Consider the following 22,163-nt stretch of genomic DNA (forward strand, 5'->3'; position numbering starts at 1 on the left):
GAAAATGAATGCTGAAAGGGTTTGTTCACCCAAAAATGAAACCAAGCCTCTGATGTACTCACCCTCAAGTCATTATAGGTGTTTATGACATTCTTCTGTCAGACAAATACAATCAGAGTTATATTTAAAAAGTCCAGGCTAACGTTAATCCCAGCAGTAGTTGTAGCTGTGTTTGAAATCCATAAAAAATGCAGCTGTCCGTCAAATAACGTGCTCCACACGACTCCGATGGGTTAATAGAGCCTTCTGATTCGAATTGATGCGTTTGTGTAAGAAACATATCCATATTTAAAACGTTATAAAGGAAACCCGCCTTGAAGTCTTCCATTGTAACCCACGGCTGTTTAAGTATTTAACAGCCACAAGATGGCGCCAGCGTTAAGCACAGAAGTAGTACCGGTCAAGATAACTCGTAGTACCCGGATGAGCGGGTGTTATCTGGAAATAACATACCGCTGGAATGCACGATTGACCAATCAGAATCAAGTATTCAACAGAGCCGTGTAATGATTGTTTTTAAAATAACATAATAATTTCATGCAATACAATTGTTATTATTTCGTTTCTGGGGTGAAATGTGACAGGCTTTTATTTGTGAGATCCCCGTGGCCGTATTTACATTTAGAAAAGCTTGGCATCAGCTATGATCATTTGTCATGAAGTGTCTTTTTAACGGTATCATTACGGTCTGGGTCGGACTTAGTGAAGTGATTCCATAAATTACCATTATTTTACTGTACATCATTAGCATAAGTATTGTTCTCTGTGTCCTTACTATCCATGTTGAAGGACCTTCACTGTCAAGCACAAGAAAGGAAAGCGGGACAGAGCGCCGCTAAAGTGCAGTGTTCAGCCATTCATGACCACAACCTATTACACACAAATACATTTAACAATCAGGAGCTTTTTTTTACCAGTATTCTTTTTCAAGGTGTTTAGAAATGTTTAATATCAGACCGGATCCACATTTAACTGGCCAGTATAGGAGCTGGATGATTGTGTAACATCAATAATCATCTTTATTTTATGAAATGTGGTGCAAGTGTAGATTGCCTTTTGAAAAAAGTTTTTTGTAGGTTGGTGTTAGGCGATGACTTTCAAGACAGCACATTTTGTTTGTTTTTTTGTTTTTGTTTTTCATTTCAGACACAAAATGTAGGGCTATTGTTCAATTTGAGTTTTTAAATGGTTGATTCCTACCCAAATCCTAAATATTTGAATCAAGCCTTTTTAAAGAGGCTTAAAAGTCAAGAGATTTATAAAGTTTTTGAAAGAAGTCTCTTCTGCTCACCAAAGCTGCATTTATTTGTTTAAAAATATTCCTGTGATTAAAGCTGAAATGAATTAACAATGTTGAAACTATTGCTTTTAAGGATTATTTGAATAGAAAGGTGATGACAATGTATGCTATGGCTTGGCGTAATAAGAGGAGACGGTGAGGTGGATCTAATTGCAGCCATTTAATTTATCAATGAAAAAAAAAGAAGAACAGAGTCGGTAATCCAACTACAAACTACAGGAGAAAACACAACAGCTGGCATTGCAGTGTATCAAAATAAACTGAGGGCTTAAAAGATTAAAGGATTCACTTCAAAATGAAAATTCCCTGATATTTTACTCATCCCCATCTCATCCAAGGTGTTCAAGTCTTTCTTTTTTTAGTCCCCAAAAAACTAAACCGGTTCGGTTTAGTCAAATCATTTTTTTTTTTTTTTTTTTTTTTTTTTTTTTTGAGGAAAACATTCCAGGATTTTTTCTCCATTGGACTCAAAATAAATAAAATAAATCAAAATAAATGCCGTTTCAAGGGAAGGGCTTCGGAGGCTATAGGAATAGGACCCCAGAGAAATTCCCAGAGGAATAGGGTCTGATCCAGACAAACAAAATCAGTCATTTTCTTAATCTTATATTTCTTATACTTTTTAAGCTAAATTACTCTTGTGCTGCTCTGCTACATGCCAAGGATTGCACAATCACGTTGGAAATGTCATGCAGACGCAGGCGGAAGTACCGGCCAAAGTGAATGTGTGAAGACTAATACAAACATCCTTCTCATCTTCAACTTCAAAATCGTCCAACATCATTGTTTAACCTTTTATTTTGGTAAAGGATGTTTGTATTAGTCTTCACATAATGTGCTTCGTAACCACCGGGCGGTACTGTATAGCGTGACCTTTACAACGTGATTACGCAATCACTAGCACAAAGCAGCTCGAGATGGGCTATTTAGGTCAAAAAGTATACAATTTTTTTTTTTTTTTTAAATTATTGATGGTTTGTCTGGATCAGACCCTATTCCTCGTCTGGGATCGTGCAGAGTCTCTGAAGCCTTCTGTTGAACCGGCATTGATTTGAACTGTACTTATTGCTGTAGTATTGTACACTGTCAGGTACCCTAAGGTAAAATTAAAAATAAAAAGTGCTGAAGTGTACCTTTTAAAGTACTACTATGCACTCTTAAAATTCGAATATGTACCTTTCAAGGTAATTCTATGTACCACTTAGGGGTAAGCTACAAAGATGTACCTTTTCACTTCTGTACCGTATACCACAGCAGTGACAGCACTGAACCTTTTTTCTGAGAGTGTACCTAAGTCACTTTAAGTGTTACCAAAATTAATTTATTATCCCACACTTTTGATCAGTATAGTGTTCTTTGAACTGATAACAGTATTTTGGAACTTTCACTCAGTTTTTTGTGGTATTTGTATTAGATCAAATCAAATATTAATCAAAATTAAATATTGATAACGATGACATTTCTTTTAAAGCATGTTTTGTGCCCACTTTTTTATCAAAAAAGGAAAAAGAAAAAACAAAGTTTTGGGGTTGCAAAACGTACAAATACAGCCTTAACATGCAAATGTTGCATAACTATTGCATCAACTTCACATTATAAGTCAGTATTTGTGTGCTTTTCACATAAGAAAAAAACGATGTTTTTCACTGTTGGAGAACTCATAGCTAGATTGAAGGTATGTTTCATTATAATCGGTCAGTGAAGGCCCTTGTATTATAGTTGGGCTGATTATTTCTGAACATGAATGAATAGAAATAATGGGTGGGTATTTTAAATCCCAAAGTTAGATGGTCAACTCAAAGCAGAAAATGAGTGTGAGAATGAGAAAATCAGTGTGTTTGTAGAGGGAACTGACTGGGAAAACCATTAATAAAACAACAGGAAATGTCCATGTGATGACGGATATTATTATGCTAATGCAAGAGAATCGTGTTTTATAAGGAAATAGTTTCTCTGTCGATGCTGTAATTGGGCTTGAATAATGAGCGTGCATTAACTTAGAGTTGAATTCATTATTACTGTTATTCATAAATGGGGCAAGGACCCGACAGAATGTGTCTCTTTTCACCCAGTTTCATTTCATCTGGCGACCTATATTTGACGTGAGCAAGAGAAGTACTAAACGTTCATAAAGCAGGTTTTCCAGCTGATAAAGATGCACAATGATAACCACATTGTCTCACACGCAGCCACGCATTATATCGCATATTCAACAAACACATGCATTTCTGTAATCATATGTATTGCTGAAAACATGAATAAAACTGAAGATGCATGACATGATGCTTAACATAAACAAATTCAATTGGACTTGCGATTAAAATACTGCATGTAATTATGCTTTATATAATGTAATATTATTACTGAAGAAAGTAGCCTACATGTAACATATGTAACAAGCTGTAAAATAAAGTGTTACCCTATGCCCTTTTTCTTTCATTGCAAGTAAACATTGTAATGGAAGTGGACAAAAGAACATGACTTTCAAACAATTAAACATGAACATGTTGCCAATTACGAAGTGTGTGTTTACATTGTAAGTGCAAACAGCTTGCCTTGTTGGCAGAGGCTATTTACACTAACTCCGCCCACTGACATCTGATTGGGCTAGACAGAAGACACCAGTTTGTGTACAGCAGCAGTAGTCTAGGGGTAAAGTGTGCAGCAAGTTTTTGACTTGAGCAGAAATGTTAAAATTTCCAACTTTACAGCAGATAAAAAGCCTTTAGAAATTGTGGTTTTGGTCTATATATCTGATTTTGCCCTTCATGAAAACTGTGAGGGGGGTGAACTCATTCGTTTACATTATATAAAGCCTTAAAGTTCTGCATAATTAAGGGCGTGGCCACTTTGAGTGACAGGTGGATTGCCGTTTGTCTGCTGTTTGTTAGTCATCACATCACCTAAGCTCCGCCCACGTCCCGCCTCTTTGCGCATTTTCTGTTATCTGGAAGTGACGCTCTGTCTAGATGGCAATTTTTTTTTAATTCTCACATTTCTGTCAAATTTTTACAAAATTCTGTGTTTTCTGTTAAGATTTATGGATGGTTTAATACAATTTTAATAATCCAAAATCATGAAAACAATTTTAATATACTATATATATTTTTACAATTATATGTGTGTGTGTGTGTGTGTGTGTGTGTGCGTGTGTGCGTGTGTGTGTGTGTGTGTGTGTGTGTGTGTGTGTGTGTGTGTGTGTGTGTGTGTGTGTGTGTGTGTGTGTGTGTGTGTGTGTGTGTGTGTGTGTGTGTGTGTGTGTGTAATTAAACCATGTGTCTATTCAATCACAGAAACATACAGAGCATGCAGGATTCTTTTTTTTTTATGGTTTAGTATTCACAGAAATCATAGGGCTGTAGAAAAAGTCAACTCGAAAAACATTTAACACTAATAATTGATGAACACACTTATCATGATTGCAGTCTTACCAGAGATGGAGAAAAAAAATCCTACTCCAGTAAGTAAACGTGTCCCGGTCCCCAATAATGTTGGTACATAAAAGTGCTTCCCTCCACATTTTCTGCTGTGCATGGTTTATTTTTACATTGATATGCACTGTCATGTTATGAGTGCATTTTAATCTTTTTGTTCTCCCCTGGTGATCAATTGCCCAGTCATTTGTGTCTTTCTCTTGTTCTGTTTTCACGCTGGGAAGAAGTGCAGTCACTGGACACTTTCCCTGAGAACCGCATCTCCCTGCTTCTCTCAGATTTTCTCAAATTGAATAACTCACCGGGGGAATACACACTGCTGAGCATCCAGCTTGTTTTCTGTATCTCTCCCTCTTGTTCTTGCTTCAGAGTGGGCCAGCGGAGGAGAGGATAGGTGGATGTAAACAGAGAGAGAGAGATGGGTGTGTGTGAGAGTCTCTGCTCCCTGCGGAGTCACTGAACTCAAATGCAGCTGGGATTGGGAAAGAAATTGAAATGGCTTTCTGGTGGACCTTCATCTCTTCGAAGGCTGTAATTGTTGTCTTATCCACATTATGGTTGCCGTAAAGTTTACTGTCCTTCTATCATCCCATTACCCTTCAGAAGACCGAGGCCGTGACACACCGAGCCGAAGCAGTCAGTTCCATATGGTGGGAGTTTGCCTGATTCAGCATGGATTAAATTGCCATTGCCATTCGTTGATAAGAGAGATCACTCTGATTGGCTGTTTAATTTAGCCAACGGGTCAGTGCACGATAATAAAAGCGAGTAAAGACGTCAGGATGGAATGGACAGAAGACACAAGCCTACAGCTGATCATAAAACATGAGCTGTCTGGAATTGATCAGCATGATTGATATTGTTCAAAATATTATGCAAGCACTGCTTTACAGTTTGTATATCTGCAATTTCTAGCTCCACTTTCTGGATGACAAATATAGACTATGGATACCTGATGATACAGACAGCTATTGCCTTATGCCCGGTACGCGTTGTATGATTTTGAGCTGTCCCAGAAGAAAGATGACCAAACGTGGAGACGTTTGTGGTCATGGCCATAAATATTGTAAAGTAGACTGAAATTTCCCAGCATTATGTGTCTTCTTCCGTGTTCTGAAAGAGTGTCTGATTTGTTTTATATTTATTTTTTAAACCAGTTTATCATAAACCAACCTGCAAGATCGGTAAGATTTGAATTGGTCAATCACACTACTGATTGCCTAGACCAAACTAAACTTACCCATCACTGTAGCCTTAACCAATGAATTAGGTTAATTATCCGCTGAACTGGTTTGGGGGCAAAAATCATGTTGAATGCGTACAACACAAAACACAGGCGAATAAGAAGCTGAAACGAGTGATAGAAGATTGATCAACATTAAAGAGCATGTACATCAAAACATTTTTCACACAATCCCTAATTAATTTTTTTCTGAATCGGCACAATAAATAAATCAAAATAGAAATAAGTTGATTGCATCTGAAGCAGTGAGTTTTATATCCAATCACAAAAATGATGTCAATAATGAAATCTGACAATGCACTGGCAATTAAGTGAAATCCCAGCAGTTGTGGACTTGACTTGTTTCGAGAAAAAAAAAAAAAAAATCCTTTTAAGTCTGAGACCAAGACAAGACCAAGACCTTTAAAAAAAGTAGTCTTAAGACTGGTCTCGAGTACTACAACACTACTAAAACTTAAAACTACTTACCTCGAACTCTATTTGGAAAATTGCCAAGCCAAGTTGGCCTATTTGCCCGTGCCATGACCATGTCCATATTCTCCTCTTTATTCATCTTGCTGTCTTTCTTCACCAGTAGTTTGGGCTGGTGACATTTAATTATTCTATCCTGACTTTCTTGCGACTACATTCCCCTGTAGTTCTTTTGGTGTGTTCAAACCCCGCTTTTTTGCTAAGAGGAAGCCGACGCAAGGCTTGGTGTGTCACAAACTTAACAGAGCATTAGCCCTTTCCGAGATAATGTTCCCCTGCATTAGTGCCCAAACACGCAGACATTTCTTCACCAAAAAGTACAAATCTGAGCAGAGTACCTTGATGAAAAGACCAGCATGACTTTCCTTTCTGTGCATCTGTCACAAATGCAAAATGGTCTGTACATACTATGCTGAGGAGCGAGTGAGACACAGGCGAAAGCTGTTGCAAATATTGCTTGAACTGTTAACACAGTATGAAAATGTAATGAGAATTGCAGAACACACTACTTAAGTGCATATCAGTGTTATTCTATCATCACAGAGTTACTATCATAGTTTTTATTATTAGTTTCTATTTACATTTGTTAAAATTTCAGTAACTTTGTTGTTTTTGTCATTTTCCTTTTTTTTTATTCATTAATTTATTTATTTTTGTCCTTGTAGTTTTTATTTCAATTTTAGTTAGTTATTGCAGTACATCAAATTAAACTAAAAACAAATGAGAATGTAAAATAATATAATTTTTTATTACTATTGATTACATTTTAGCTAACAATAATAACTCTGGTGTAAATGAATGGAACACATACTGTTCTCATCAGCCCAAATGACTTTCACACTGACAGTCAACAGGACGTCTGTCACTTTCGTGACATCTGTGAACCACATGATATGGATGCTGGTTAGCCACTATGGTGAGCCACTGTTTTTGTTTTTTTTCTAGTATCCTTTAACAAGAGAAATTAGATGTGAAATTGTGAATCTCCCAATTGGTAAAAAATTGCTTAAGTACAAATCTAACTAAACTTAATGAGGTCTTACTTTCTTATGGGATATTGCAGTAGCTATTTGTTATAAATGATTTATCTGTACACATCATTATTGTTTCTAATTCATGTTCCTGGTAATCTTGAATCAGACTAACAACGACTCTTCTCTGATGAAGAGGGCGGGGCTACCTGTCACTCACACGAGATCCACCAATAGCAAACCACAACGTTCTAAACAATTCTTCACAAACAAAATCAACACATTTGTTTTTGTTCCAGAAGCGTTTCACTCGGACATAAAGCACATAGGGAAGAAAAGACTAGGGCAACTTCCAAATCATATTGACTTTAAAGCTTAAAACCATATTTATTAGGTGTAACAACGATTCAATTGGATTCGATTCGATTCGATTGGATTCGATTCGATTCGACTGAAATAAAACAGTCACACTGATTTAAATTTTTGGCTAAAAAGTTACTGAATCAATTTCAAGTCACTGAATCATTTCGGATCATATCGTTCTAAATGAACCAATATCATCCTTAAATCTTATCAACAACCTCAAATTGTGATACGAATCGAATCGTTGTTAAAACGAATCGTTACACCCCTAATATTTTTTTTTTTTTTTCTGTGGTGTAAAATTATTCAAGACGTATTCTCTGAAAGTCTTAATACTTCATGCATTTCTATTTTTCTACACACAAGGCAAAACATGTCTGCAAAATGCATTTGTCAGCTTTTGATTAAGTCATATCCTTTATCATGATGAAATGTCTAATTCGATTTCAAACTGCACTGCATAAGCGTCACTCCATCCTGAACATTCATAACAACTGCTGAACTGTCATGAAGTGTCACACTGGCCGTTTCTCTGTCAGATTATGGGAGCTTGGACACAGATCTGCCTCTAACCTCCACGTCTGTCAGCGTCCATCGACGGGCTCTCCGGGGAGTCGTTTATAGCTCGCCGTGTCAGTCGATCTTCTCTTTATTACAGCTCTCGTGCTCTTATGAGCGGCTGCTGTTCACAAAGGCACCTAGATGAGTGATTCTCCAGATTGTAACTGACTTTGACCCTGACGGTGTTTCTCTCTGAATTATAGTCGGCCATCGCTTCTTATGTCTTAGTGCTCAGTGAGTAGTCAAGCGGGTAATTGGCATTCCTCTATCTCGTTCTCCTGTGACACACGGGACCCATGTAATAGACACACTAGTGTACACAACGCTTAAGCTCGAACAAACAACATGCGCCCCTAGAGTTCCCGTCTGTGGGTTTGGTGGATTATCTGAAGGGTTTGCTGGCATCACTCCTCTGAGATCAAGCTCTAGACCTCGACACACTGCTATTGGCTGTGTCCAATTCCTAAAGACGTTGTTAACCCACTGTCGCTGCTGATAAGGCAGGCGAGGAGATAAGATGAGAGGAAGGAGAAACAAAGGGCGCAGGGCTTCAGATGACGAGCGAATGGATTTGCCTCGGTTACGGTCACTCTTCAGAACCATGCAGATCACTGTTGTGTTTATCTGTGAATGCAGAGATAATTGACAGGTGCTTATGACAGATATGATTTTGCTGAAAAGGAGACAGGTGGGAATTTTCACATTACTCCACGCTTCCTGGACAATCTTCAAATAATTTAAACGTGTCATCTTTGACAGCATGGCAGGGGTCCAAAACAAACACTATCCGGCTGTATAACAAGACTCAGTGGCCTGGTCACACTGCATTTGAACATTTTAATACAAATACTGTTCACAAGATTGATGCTTTTAATAAATAAATAGAGCAAGAAGGCATTCAATTGATCAGATGTGACTTTTCTATTTCAAGTAAATAGTTTATTTTAAACGTTCAGGATCCTGAAAAATAGTACCTGTTCCCAAAACAATCTGAAATATTTCTTGATGATCAGATCCTCATATGAGAATGATTAGTGAAGGATCATGTGACACTGAAGACTGGAGTTATGATGATAAATTCAGCTTTGATCACAGGAATAAATTACACTTTACTATATATGCACATAGAAAACAGATTTTTTTTATTGTAATAATATTTCACAATTTTTACTATATCTTTGACTTTGTTCAAAAAACGCAGTCTTGGTGAGCAGAAGAGAATGACTTTTGCCTGTGTGTTCTGGGTTGGTCAGTTTTGTATTTCTGTATTCTCTCTGGCCTTTATTCTGTGTGTTCTTGAACTCCTGCTATTTCAGGCTAGGCAGAGCAGATAAAAGATGTATCCTGCCTTAGATTTAAAAAAGCAGACATACTCGTACTTCTGATATTAAGTTGTTCATCTTCTTGAGAGATCTCTTTTTCAAACCCATGCATGCGTCTTTCTTCATTTCCCGGTTGCTGTGATTATTAAGATGAAGGAGTCAGTGCTTTGTGCTCTTGCTGTTAATCTCACTCAGACCTCCGTGTATTTCACCACTCGTTTTCTTTCTTTATTTGGTGACCATTTACAATAAGCTCTCATTAGCTAATCCATTTACTCACATGAATGAACAATAATCAAAACATCTGTTACAGAATTTGTTTGTTAATAAAAAATGTTAATGTCATTGCATTAAATAATATTAACAGATACAACTTTTGATTGTAATAATCTATTTGTTGTACATATTGAAATTCAAGGGATAGTTGTCGTTGTAAACCTGTAAGACTTGCCTACTTCTTCAAAACACAAATTAAGATATTTTAAATGAAACCTGAGACATTTCTGTCCCTCTATTGAAAGCCTTAAAACGTTCATAAAGAGATAGTAAAATAAATCCATATGAATCATGCAGTTTAATCCAAGAATAAAAGCCTAAATGAAATCTGTTCAACATATAAAGCGATCATGTCTCCTCAGAAGACTTGGATTAAACCGCTCGATTCATATGGATTTATTTTATAAATGTTTTGAAGTGTCAGAGTTTTGAATGAAAAGACTGTCAGTGGAGGGACACAAATCTCTCAGATTTAATTTAAAATATCTTCCTTTGTGTTTTGAAGATGAAGGAAATGCTTATGATATATGTTTGGAAAGACACAAGAGTGATTAAATGATAGCATTAATTGTAAATTTGGGGTGAACTATCCCTTTACTAACTAAGATAAATGCTTTAAAAGTATTGCTCGTTGTTAGTTCATATTTATCTAATGTCAACAAATCAAACTTTTTTTTTTTTTTTTTTTTTTTTTTTTTACTTTGGGTGATTTATTTTCTAAAATAATTTACACATTTGTTACAAAGTAAAGGCTGGAGTTCACAACAGAGCTTCTGAAATCTGAACAGATTTGAAACACTATTGTAGGCTTCATACACTTGCAGACTGTGAAGGATTACAGATATAAACTGACCATCCTACATTAAGTGACTGATCAGATGTGAGCTGTGCAACACGATGCGACAAAAGCAAATAAAGCCCATTATAACCAGTGATGCAGCGTGTGATGAGATATGACAAATCTTAGACAGTAAACTGATGCCCCGTTCTACACTCACCTAAAGGATTATTGGGAACCCCTATTCAGTGTGAACCCCTGTTCAAACAGAATGAGAACATGGATCCATCATGCCTTGTTACCACTGTGCAGGCTGGTGGTGGTGGTGTAATGGTGTGGGGGATGTTTTCTTGGCACACTTTAGGCCCCTTAGTTCCAATTGGGCTTTGTTTAAATGCCACAGCCTACCTGAGCATTGTTTCTGACCATGTACATCCCTTTATGACCACCATGTCCCCTCTGATGGCTACTTTCAGCAGGATAATGCACCATGTCACAAAGCTTAAATCATTTCAAACTGGTTTCTTGAACATGACAATGAATTCACTGTACTAAAATGGCCCCACAGTCACCAGATCTCAACCCAATAGAGCATCTTTGGGATGTGGTGGAACGGGAGCTTCGTGCCCTGGATGTGCGTCCCACAAATCTCCATCAACTGCAAGATGCTCTCCTATCAATATGGGCCAACATTTCTAAAGAATGCTTTCAGCAGCTTGTTGAATCAATGCCACGTAGAATTAAGGCAGTTCTGAAGGCCAAAGGGGGTCAAACACAGTATTAGTATGGTGTTCCTAATAATCCTTTAGGTGAGTGTATGTCTGATGTACAGTACATCAAACACTCCTTCTGACAAAGAACTGAAGCTAAAGAAAGCTGTGTTTTTGCCTTTCACTACAACTCTGTCAAGTACGACAATCTCTAGAATATCTTTACACTGGCTCTAACTTTCAGAAAACTGTGTTGACTGGTCTGGACTGTAAACTGGGCTATAAATCTGTGGAGAAGTCATATCGTGTATTCCAGCCCTAAAGAGTTAGTTCACCTAAACATTTAAATTCTGTCATTAATTCCAAACACGTAAGTCTTTCATTCATCTTTGGAACACAAATGAAAATATTTTTGATGAAACATGAGAGCTCCCTGTGCCTCTATTGACAGCTAAACAACTACTACTTTGACACCTTTAACCAAAAGTTCATAAAGATATCTCTGTTACGCATCATGTTTGAGCTTCACCAAGAACCTGTAATGATGATACACAGACAGTGGATGCAAATGCAAAAGCTCTTTATTAAGATAGGCAAAAGCCTCAAAGAACACAGGGTCAGACGGTCACAAGATGAGGATGACGAACTCAGGGACCTCGGTGGACAGCGTGGTGAAAGTGCTCTAATCTCTGTGCTGAGTGGAACAACCAGATGACAGCACACGACGAAGAACGGGGACCATGAACAGCGGGGAATACACACACACACACAGGAACCACAACGATCTGACAACATGAGACACCACATAAAAAGACACACACTGATGATAATCAGCTGGCGCTGCTGATCAGCACTAAACAGTGACCACGCCCACACACAGTTCACAAGACAAGAGAGAGACAGCAGATTCATGAACCGTGACAGAACCAATGAGGTTCATTCTTGTGTTACGCATCACGTTTGAGCTTCAGTGAGAACCAATGAGGTTCATTCTCGTGTTACGCATCACGTTTGAGCTTCAGTGAGAACCAATGAGGTTCATTCTCGTGTTACGCATCACGTTTGAGCTTCAGTGAGAACCAATGAGGTTCATTCTCGTGTTACGCATCACGTTTGAGCTTCAGTGAGAACCAATGAGGTTCATTTTCGTGTTACGCATCACGTTTGAGCTTCAGTGAGAACCAATGAGGTTCATTCTCGTGTTACGCATCACGTTTGAGCTTCAGTGAGAACCAATGAGGTTCATTTTCGTGTTACGCATCACGTTTGAGCTTCAGTGAGAACCAATGAGGTTAATTCTCGTGTTACGCATCACGTTTGAGCTTCAGTGAGAACCAATAATGGTTAATTCTCGTGTTACGCATCACGTTTGAGCTTCAGTGAGAACCAATGAGGTTCATTCTCGTGTTACGCATCACGTTTGAGCTTCGGTGAGAACCAATGAGGTTCATTCTCGTGTTACGCAGTACGTTTGAGCTTCAGCAGAACCAATGAGGTTCATTCTCGTGTTACGCATCACGTTTGAGCTTCGGTGAGAACCAATGAGGTTCATTCTCGTGTTACGCAGTACGTTTGAGCTTCAGCGAGAACCAATGAGGTTCATTCTCGTGTTACGCAGCACGTTTGAGCTTCAGTGAGAACCAATGAGGTTAATTCTCGTGTTACACATCACGTTTAAACTTCAGCGGGAACCAATGAGGTTCATTCTCGTGTTACGCATCACGTTTGAGCTTCCTCAAGAACCAATGAGGTTTATTCTTGTGTTACGCATCACGTTTGAGCTTCAGTGAGAACCAATGAGGTTCATTCTCGTGTTATGCATCACGTTTGAGCTTCAGTGAGAACCAATGAGGTTTATTCTCATGTTACACATCACGTTTGAGCTTCAGCAAGAACCAATGAGGTTCATTCTCGTGTTACGCATCACGTTTGAGCTTCCTCAAGAACCAATGAGGTTCATTCTCGTGTTACACAGCACGTTTGAGCTTCCTCAAGAACCAATGAGGTTCGTTCTCGTGTTACGCATCACATTTGAGGATCCTCAAGAACCAATGAGGTTCATTCTCGTGTTACGCATCATGTTTGAGCTTCAACAAGAGGTTAGTTCTCATGCCTAAAGCAGGTTTGGTTGAGGTTCTGTTTATGTTCACTGATCAATGCTTATATGTGAATACAAGTCTAAATTCAATCTGTTCACCATATAAAGTGATTTTGACTCTTTTGAAGATTTGGACTAAACTGCTCAATTAATATGGATTAGACTTACGATCTCTTTATGAACTTTTTGAAGCATCAAAGTGGTAGTTGTGTAGCTGTCAATCGAGGGACAGAAATCTCTCAGATTTCATCAAAAAGATCTTAATTTGTGTTTCGATGATGATCTTACGGGTTTGGAACGACGTGAGGGTGAGGAATTAATTACATAATTCCATTTTTGGGTGAACTATCCCTTTAAGAGGCCTCAAGCAGGGTGTAGCAGTGATTGTGTTTGTGCCAGTCGTGATGTGCGATCAATATCACAGAGGAGTCCAGACAGGATGCTGACGACCCAGTTCAGACTTTGTGTGTCTCTAAAACAGCACAGTTAAGGGTAAATCATTAGAGACAATTTCCCCAGATTACTCACTGAACTGGGACACAAGCGGCAGATTCTGTTTAAGTGCTAACCTGGTTATTGGCACTGCAAATATTTTGTCATTTTCAACATCAGTGTTGTTTTGTGCAGGACAACAAAAGTTGTATGTTTTATTGATCCATGTTTAGCGCGGTCAGTAGGAATTAAGTTGGCTAAACAAATTGTCCTATCTTAGCTGTCGTGAATGATTTCACAAGTGGACATTTAGAACAACAGCCAACTAAACCCCCAAATCCAATTTAAACACATGACGGGATGGCCCTTGAAAGGCAACAGATTGCATTTATAAGCACCCAATCAATGAACTGTCACAGCACAGACAAGACGGACACACAGTAGACCATCAGGGATGAACGATGGCTGTCTGAGAGGCGCAGACCAGACCGCAGCCTCACACTCTTAAAGATTTCATCTCTGACTCCCAACAGAACAAACATGGGCCGCGGACATGAAAAATGCATGGGGTAGTTAACCTCACATGTTGAGGCAGGTACTTCTCAGTCATGGCAGGTCGGGTCTTAAGTGAATCCTGCTCAGCCTCGATTTGTTTGGTTAGCCGCGGCTGGATTAACCATGAGCACAGTCAAAGACACGACAGGGAATACTGAGCATTACCGCGCCTTTACGACCCTTTGCTCTCTGTGTTCGGATGTAGAGCGGGACATTGACCGACCTCTTTTTCATTGCTAAAAGTATTTTGGTAACACTTTAGAATAATTGTCCATCATTAATAGGTAACTATGTAGGAATTAATGCAGGGAAAATGAGTAATACTACATTAACACTCCATCTACTACTATTATCTAGTATGGAAAGAAGATGAACTAATCATGTTCGGAATAGCAAATTTAACACTGAGGTAGTTCGTTATTAGGGAGACAGTAATTACTGAATGATATTAAGGACAAATTATAAATAGTTTCCAATTATTTACTACATTAACATGTGTCTGAGATGTGAGCAAATGTCTTTTCTACTTTGAACATGGTCATAAAATGTATCTCTAATTACTCAAGTGTTACCTAGTTTCTCTTCAAGAATAACTAGTGATCTGGAACACTATGTGAAGTGTCTTTCTGCTTCAGTAAATTTGTAACTTGCAATTATGGTGCAATTATGTGTGACAATTGGTGCGTGAATGGTGAATGAATGAACTCCAAATCCCATGATGCATTGCAAATATGCAATGGCCTGCCTTATTTTGTAGGGATGGGATGATACAAATTTCTCTCGAAATGATGGAATTGTGGTGCTTGCCTGCCAAATCTGTATGTATTGGTATTTTTAAGAATTACAAAGAGTGGTAATAAGAGTGGGAATAAAATATACAATACAATTTTGGGTGGCATGAGCAAATCTGTATCATGGTATTTTATTTTTAAGATTTGGCTGTATATGCAGTAACTTCTCTTTATCGCACCTATAAACAAATACTTAAACAAAACAATTAAATATGAATTATATTGATTGTGGAATAAAAATAAAATAAAAAAAGAATTGCAATAGTTCAATCAAAATAAGCCCACCTAGAGTAATGAGTGGCCAAATCACAGCTGTGTTAATGTTTGATCGTGTGATATTGCATAAATACAGAAGGTTTTTGAAAGTGAAAGAAGACCGGCTTATGTCATGTGTAATGCTTCTTGGTTATGGGCAATCTATGGATCTCTTGAAATCAGAATCATTATAAGTAGTTCTACAAAAACATCCAATTTCGGAGTTCATGACGGGTGTGTATTAAAATGTTTTTGGATAAAAATCTATATATGGCAAAAAGGAATGGGATTTTTACTATTGCAGTTAATCTGTAATTCACCTCTTGAATCTCATCAGTTTGCTAGCTTCACAAGCCTCTGGAATGTCTGCTGTGACAGATCTTTGCCAAACTGAATTTTGTATTATAAAGGTTGTGTTGTTCTGCTTTGCCTTGGTCAGTGGAAATAGGATGTTACCCTCTTTTGGATTTCCAAATACATACAAAATGATTAAAAATGAATTTAGAGAAATGAGCATTTCTGCAATAATGTTAGGCCTCAGTGAGAGATTAGTCAAATGAGAGTTCAGCAGTATCGACACTGACAGAGCTCTTTAAATTGAATGAAGGCATGTTGTCTTTGTTGTGAGTCCACACTGGTGGAAAAACATCATCTGACTGAAGTCTACCACTGTGCTACACAGATAAAAGAGCACATGCGGCTCACAGCAGAACTGCTCTTAGGTGCTGTTGTTTTTGTTTGGGAATGTTTAGAAACAGCTGTTAGGAGCTCCATTGATTTCCATTGGGGAAATGGGGACATCATTCAGCCATGTTCCTTCAGCAAAATCCATTCAAATGCTATGCGTAACCATTGGTGCCTTAAACATCAATGATACAGTACTTTTTTAGATTCTTATCAATATCCCGCATTACTTTTGCCTGGTAATTGCTGTCGTATCCAGACAATTTAAGGTCAAGTAAAATTTATTTATAAAGCCCTTTTCACAATACACATTGTTAACGACAGGAAGCAGTCGGCGCGTCAGGCGTATGGTCCAAAAGGGTCGTCCCTAGACTCTTAATGAGTCATGGGTGTGTTTTGGGCATAACGTGCAATAAACACATCTCCCATTCCCTTTAAAAGCCAGCTGTTCTCACACCATGGCGGATTCGATTTTTACATGGCATAATTTGCAAGCGGAAAAACTGAACGCTTCTCTAGAGAGGAAACAAATCTGCTTGTCCAATGACTTCTGCTTGCTCATCATTACTGCAAATAGGTAGGCTGATTCAGATGCATGCAATGACTATTTATTATGCATTTTTATATTTATGTACACAATGATAATCTTTTACATTTTAATCTCTTATATTTTATGTTAAAAATATGTGTGCTGCTGCATCTCCCTGTGTGTGTAATAAGCAGAGTCAGTGTGTGTTGTGCACCCACCTATAGGCACATATTACTAACACACCCTTTAAGTAAAATCAAGTGTAGCTTCAGTTCGGACAGGTCATGTTAGTCAAGCTCGCATCAGCTGATCACGTCCACCTATAGGAATACGACGTCTATCACAGCACACATATATAAGCTCCTGATCAGCAGCTGTTGCGTTTCTCCAGAGCTCATTTACCCTCCTCAATCCCCAGCTCCTCCTCTCGCCCAGTCAGGATTCAGTATTCTGACAGCAGATACTGCACTATTGACTTTGAACAGGCTTTTGTTGGTCAATTTCGCAGTCACATTGCCCCGGGTGTATGTTAGGGCCCTTAATGTGACTGCAACTTTATGTTTCTTGGCTGGCTGATTCCACTCTCAAGCAAAAGAAAAACACCAGATGACTTATTCTGTTTAAGCAGTGATTTCTAGACTGATCGTGTGTCTCGTGAACAGTATCCACACATGAGTGTGACATTTTACACATTGAACAAGCAGCTGTTAATTAGACAGAAGGCACACACCAGTGAAAGACAGCTAAATAAATAACCAGTCGCTCACCACAGGGACCACGGCCTCATCCATCTGTGAACTTCCCCATCAGGGGGCCTTCAACATAAAGCCACGCGGTACGGGGAGGAAATCGCCCCTGTCCGGAGCCATTATGCCTCTGCCGAGAGAGGCTCTATACATATCTCAAGTTAATTGAAGTTGTGATGCAGCACCGGCCGTTGGGAGTAGCGATGGGTCTTTGTAATGGAGGTGGGAGATAAATTGTTTGCGACTTTTTGAGGCATCTCATCCCACTCCATCTCTCTGTTTCACCTCCTCCCACTCCTGGAGCAGACAATAAGAGGGAAGTTTATTTTTATATATTATGCCTCTGCTGTGGTGCAAATGGGCCAGAACATGTTCAGATGGGTCAGCGACGTCCCCTGAGGCCTTCTGATTTACTGCCAGTTGGAAATACAACATAAACATTGCAGGGTTGTGAGCATCGCACCACCTTTGTCTATCTTTCCTTTGGCTCCCCGTCTGGAAGTGCTGCTGATTTCCAAAAGGGGGGCCAAAAACATTTACTCAAATCTTACAGTGACCCTGCATGAACTACAATGCACCCACATGTGAAGGTGGCCCAATGCGCTGCATCTGCGTGGAATTTCTGCCAAGTCAATACAATGAAGGTACTCTCCATTTGGCCTAAAACATCTCATGGTTCTATCCAGATTGTAATAGTAATAAAATGACCTTAATAGCGTGAATCCACGAACCTGAAATAAACATTTCTCTGACATAATTAAACTGGGTTTGTGCCCATTTGTACTCCAATTAATATAAAAAAACAGTCATGAAACGAGCATTCATTTGATAGGAGACGAGTAGTAGTTTACTCATACCAATACAGTTTGCAAAATACCATACAGAAAACACTGCATAATACAGTACTAATATTAATAATACAGGTAATCAGTTTAAACAGGCAAACAGGTGATCCAAGGAACAGGCATGCAATCCAAAACAAGAGGCAAGAAACCAGGGAAAATGCTGTGATACAACTACCAAAATGTAGCAATGAGTGACAGAATAGACCAGGCTTTTATAGGGTGAGCTAACAAGGTAAATGAGACACAGGTGGATGTAATAAGGAATGATGTGTCCGGGCAGTGAGTATAGAGGGAATGCATCAACGTCACTTTCCCGCCGTAACACGCCCCCTCAGCCGGAGCTGAGTGGCAGAAGAGCTGCTGCGTGACTGGAGTTAGTGGAGGAAAACACCAGTAGAGCAAACGATCCTTACAACTTACCAAAGATTCAGTGCTCCATGGATAATGATATGCAGCCAGGAATCGTGTTTTCCTGACATTTTTAGGAGCCTCATTTCGACAAGAATGTTTCTAACTGTCATTCATCACATTTTTCAAGTGAATCCCGCATGTATATGTGGATGGGTCAGTGTTTTAATGCGTGTAGGGGTGTTAATATACTTTATATTCACTAAAAGCTGTCACTCATTCAATAAACGCAATCTCACAAAGTTCCGCAGTGATGCTGGTATACAATGAATCTCTTATTTTCACAATGTCTGCACTTACAGAGGATCGCTGCGCGTGTTTAACTGAACTCAGCGCCTGGACAAGCGCTCGAGCGGTGACTGATTCCAAGTTCAACACCTGTGATTGGCTAATTCCATTGTAGAAGTCCACAAACATGTCTGTGATTGGCTACATTACTCACCGAGGCGAAAAAACATTTGAAATGTAATCATTTGACGAGTGCAAATACAGATACACACTGGATCTTTTGCTAGCTCCTTTTCGCTGATAATATGCAGTTACTACGAATTCTTACAGAGGATTACATATCTTAGATAAGCAGTTATGGGCAGCTTTTCCCTCTAAAAGCAGAAGCTGCAGCAGTTGGCAGTGGTTTGAGTGAGAAAATTACACGCTATTATCAAGTCCGTCTCGAGCTCAGAACAGCGATGACAATGCGGTCCGTGGACAAGCCTCCCCCTAGCCCCCTTGTGGCACCTGGCCTGGTTTTGTGAGTTTTCGCTGCATTCGCGCTGTAAACCAATGCTGCCTCTCAGTCTTTCTGCCACTCAGCGGGGCGTAATCACAGTCACTCCAGCTGACGGTGACGTCACGTGCATTCCTTCTCTATAATGGCTAATGTAGTCTGAGGTGGAGTGCCCTCTGGTGGACTACACAGGCACTCTCGCTGGTTATCGTGACACATGACTGTTTCTTAACACACTTAAGTACACTTTCACTAAACACATCAAGGCTTGATCGATGCCTCATTGATACTATTGTGTCCGAATGGGAGCAAATCCCTTTATCCACATTCTGACATCCACTGGCAGTCATAGCATCTCAGTGGCCCTATGGTTTCAAAATGAATGGGTCAACAAACACGTTCAAGGCTGCCCATATACAGTACGACTGGCCTGGTACTTCTATTAAATCACTGCCATTGTAAAGTTGATTTTGGAACTTTGGCATTGTTACTGCAGAACTTTGAAACTACCCAAGGAAACCATCTCAGGACTATCGTAGCACACCACGTTTTACACTCTTCCCTGCACTTTTTCAGATTCCACATTGTTTTAGCCTTCTTTCCAAAAGGCATCAAAGCGTGCCTGTTCACGAGGTGATGTGGAGAGATAAGACAGCGGACGGGGAAGGGGAGTGTGTTAAAGACAGGATAAATGAAGTTCTGGAGATTGTGCATAACTCACATGCCCTCATTTCTCTTTTAAGGACAAACCGTTTACTGAGTAAATCATCTCACACCCTTTACGCTCGTTTATCTTTTTTTTTTGTATAACACAGGAATAGATAACCATGACTTCAGCATTTTCAGCATGTAGTAAATCATGCACTGCCCTCTAACGCCTTTCAGCAGAGGTGTGTGCCTTCCTGTGACTCACAGGTTTGTGTGTATGTGTGTGTGTGTGTTTGTTTCAGTTCTGGACCCCGATCAAGAGAGCGTAGAGGCCCTAATGCAGAGGTTTAAAGAGAGTTTCCGGACCAACACCACTATGGAGATAACACACTTCCAGAACGTTACGCACAGCTCCTCCACCGGCCGGAAGAGAGGACAAACTCACACCAGAGGTTTGCAATGCACTCACTCAATGACACACGCAAACAGAAGCTCTCATGCCATTATACATTTATCACGTTTCATTGACGTATCCACCTTAGATCTGTTCCCAAAACTGGTGCACTAGAAAGGGAAGGACGAGGTTGCCCCTTAAGACTTAAGAGTGCTGCAGAAATGAATCCTAAAACCTGTAAATAAGGTACTATTGTTGAACTTCCAGTGCCATCTTCCTGAAGTCAATGTGTCTTTGGATAAACACCTGAACTGAGTTGTGAAATTTGTGGGCCCATAACGGTTTTTATACCCTAACTTCAAGTTTTTACTTCTGGTGATTTATATTTGAGTTGTGTTCATTTGCAATGATTATCATAATGAACGAAACAAAGTTTTGCTGGTCACAGAGCTTATTTGGTGTAGTAATTCCATATTAATTGCAATGAAATGAAAATGTGTTAGTGTTCACTTATAGTAAATGTAGTCATCTGAGTTAAGGGAACCTGATGCTAAGGGTGCGTTCACACTTGTCATGTTTGGTTCGACTAAAACGAACCCTGGTGCGATTGCTCATTTAGTGCGGTTCATTTGAACATATGTGAACGCTGCCATACGAACCCTGGTGCGCACCAAACAAGCGGACTGAGAGCGCTAAAAAGATTGGTCTCGGTCCGCTTCCAAACGAACTCTGGTGTGGTTCGATTGAAATATGAACGCAACACGGACCAAAGACATGCAAACGAACCAAAAACAGGACGTAATGTCACAAGATGTGACGCATAGTCAGCTGATTGGACGACGCGGAAAGATCGGTGTATCCAAAATGAATAACTTTAACGTTTGAGGGCAAACGTAGAGGAAGTGCCTCATCAATATTTGGTCCGACGAGCATGTTTTGAAAATGCTAGAAAAAACGCACAAAAAGCAAACCTGGTTCTTCAGGACCTGTGTTGCCCATTAGTCGGTACAGACGACAGAACGGCCGTCTCTTTTTTTTCTGCACAACGGAGGAAATCCTGCTGCTGTTTTTAATGTTTTGAACATTTTATGAGCTCTTCATGATTTCTCAGCTGGTAAAAATAATGCCATGTGTACACACATTAAATGATGGCGTGTAATCCAGCACACAGCGTTGTTTTGACTGTTCGGTAAGCAGCTCCTACGTCATATAAACCGACCAATCAGGTTGTTACCATCTCCCTGTGCCTTTGGTTCGCTAACTTTAGGTTCACTGTTAAAAACGCCAGTGTGAACGCTAAGCGGACCAGGACTATATGTTTTGGTTTTGTTTTATGGTCCGGACCAAACGAACCAAACTAACCGAACTACAAGTGTGAACGGGTTACGGGTTGGCCTACAAAAATATATCATCATTGCATCTGTAACCGCTATCAAATGAATGTGGACAGCAGTTGAGGTCATTCTTAGAAGGATTTGAGGCATTGTTGTTCTAAATGGTCACTTGATGTGTCCTGGTGAACTTGTGATGGCCTTTGTGTGTGCATGTCAATGAGGTCCAAATGAAATTTCCACTTGTAATTTCAAGAGATAATTCTCCCACAAATGAAAATAGGCCCATTA

At 39.3% G+C, this 22,163-nt stretch overlaps 1 protein-coding gene across 1 annotated transcript in view; it reads left to right on the forward strand.

Annotated features, from left to right (window-relative positions):
* Positions 1–22,163, forward strand: part of LOC137070425 (astrotactin-2-like) — a 620,747-nt gene that overhangs the window by 215,604 nt on the left and 382,980 nt on the right. Inside the window, exon 4 of the mRNA XM_067437549.1 lies at positions 20,450–20,599. Coding sequence (XP_067293650.1) covers positions 20,450–20,599 — 150 coding nt within the window. The remainder of the gene's footprint in view (positions 1–20,449; positions 20,600–22,163) is intronic.

This window comes from Pseudorasbora parva, chromosome 3 (genome assembly GCF_024679245.1).
Source record: "Pseudorasbora parva isolate DD20220531a chromosome 3, ASM2467924v1, whole genome shotgun sequence".
Lineage (NCBI taxonomy): Eukaryota > Metazoa > Chordata > Actinopteri > Cypriniformes > Gobionidae > Pseudorasbora > Pseudorasbora parva.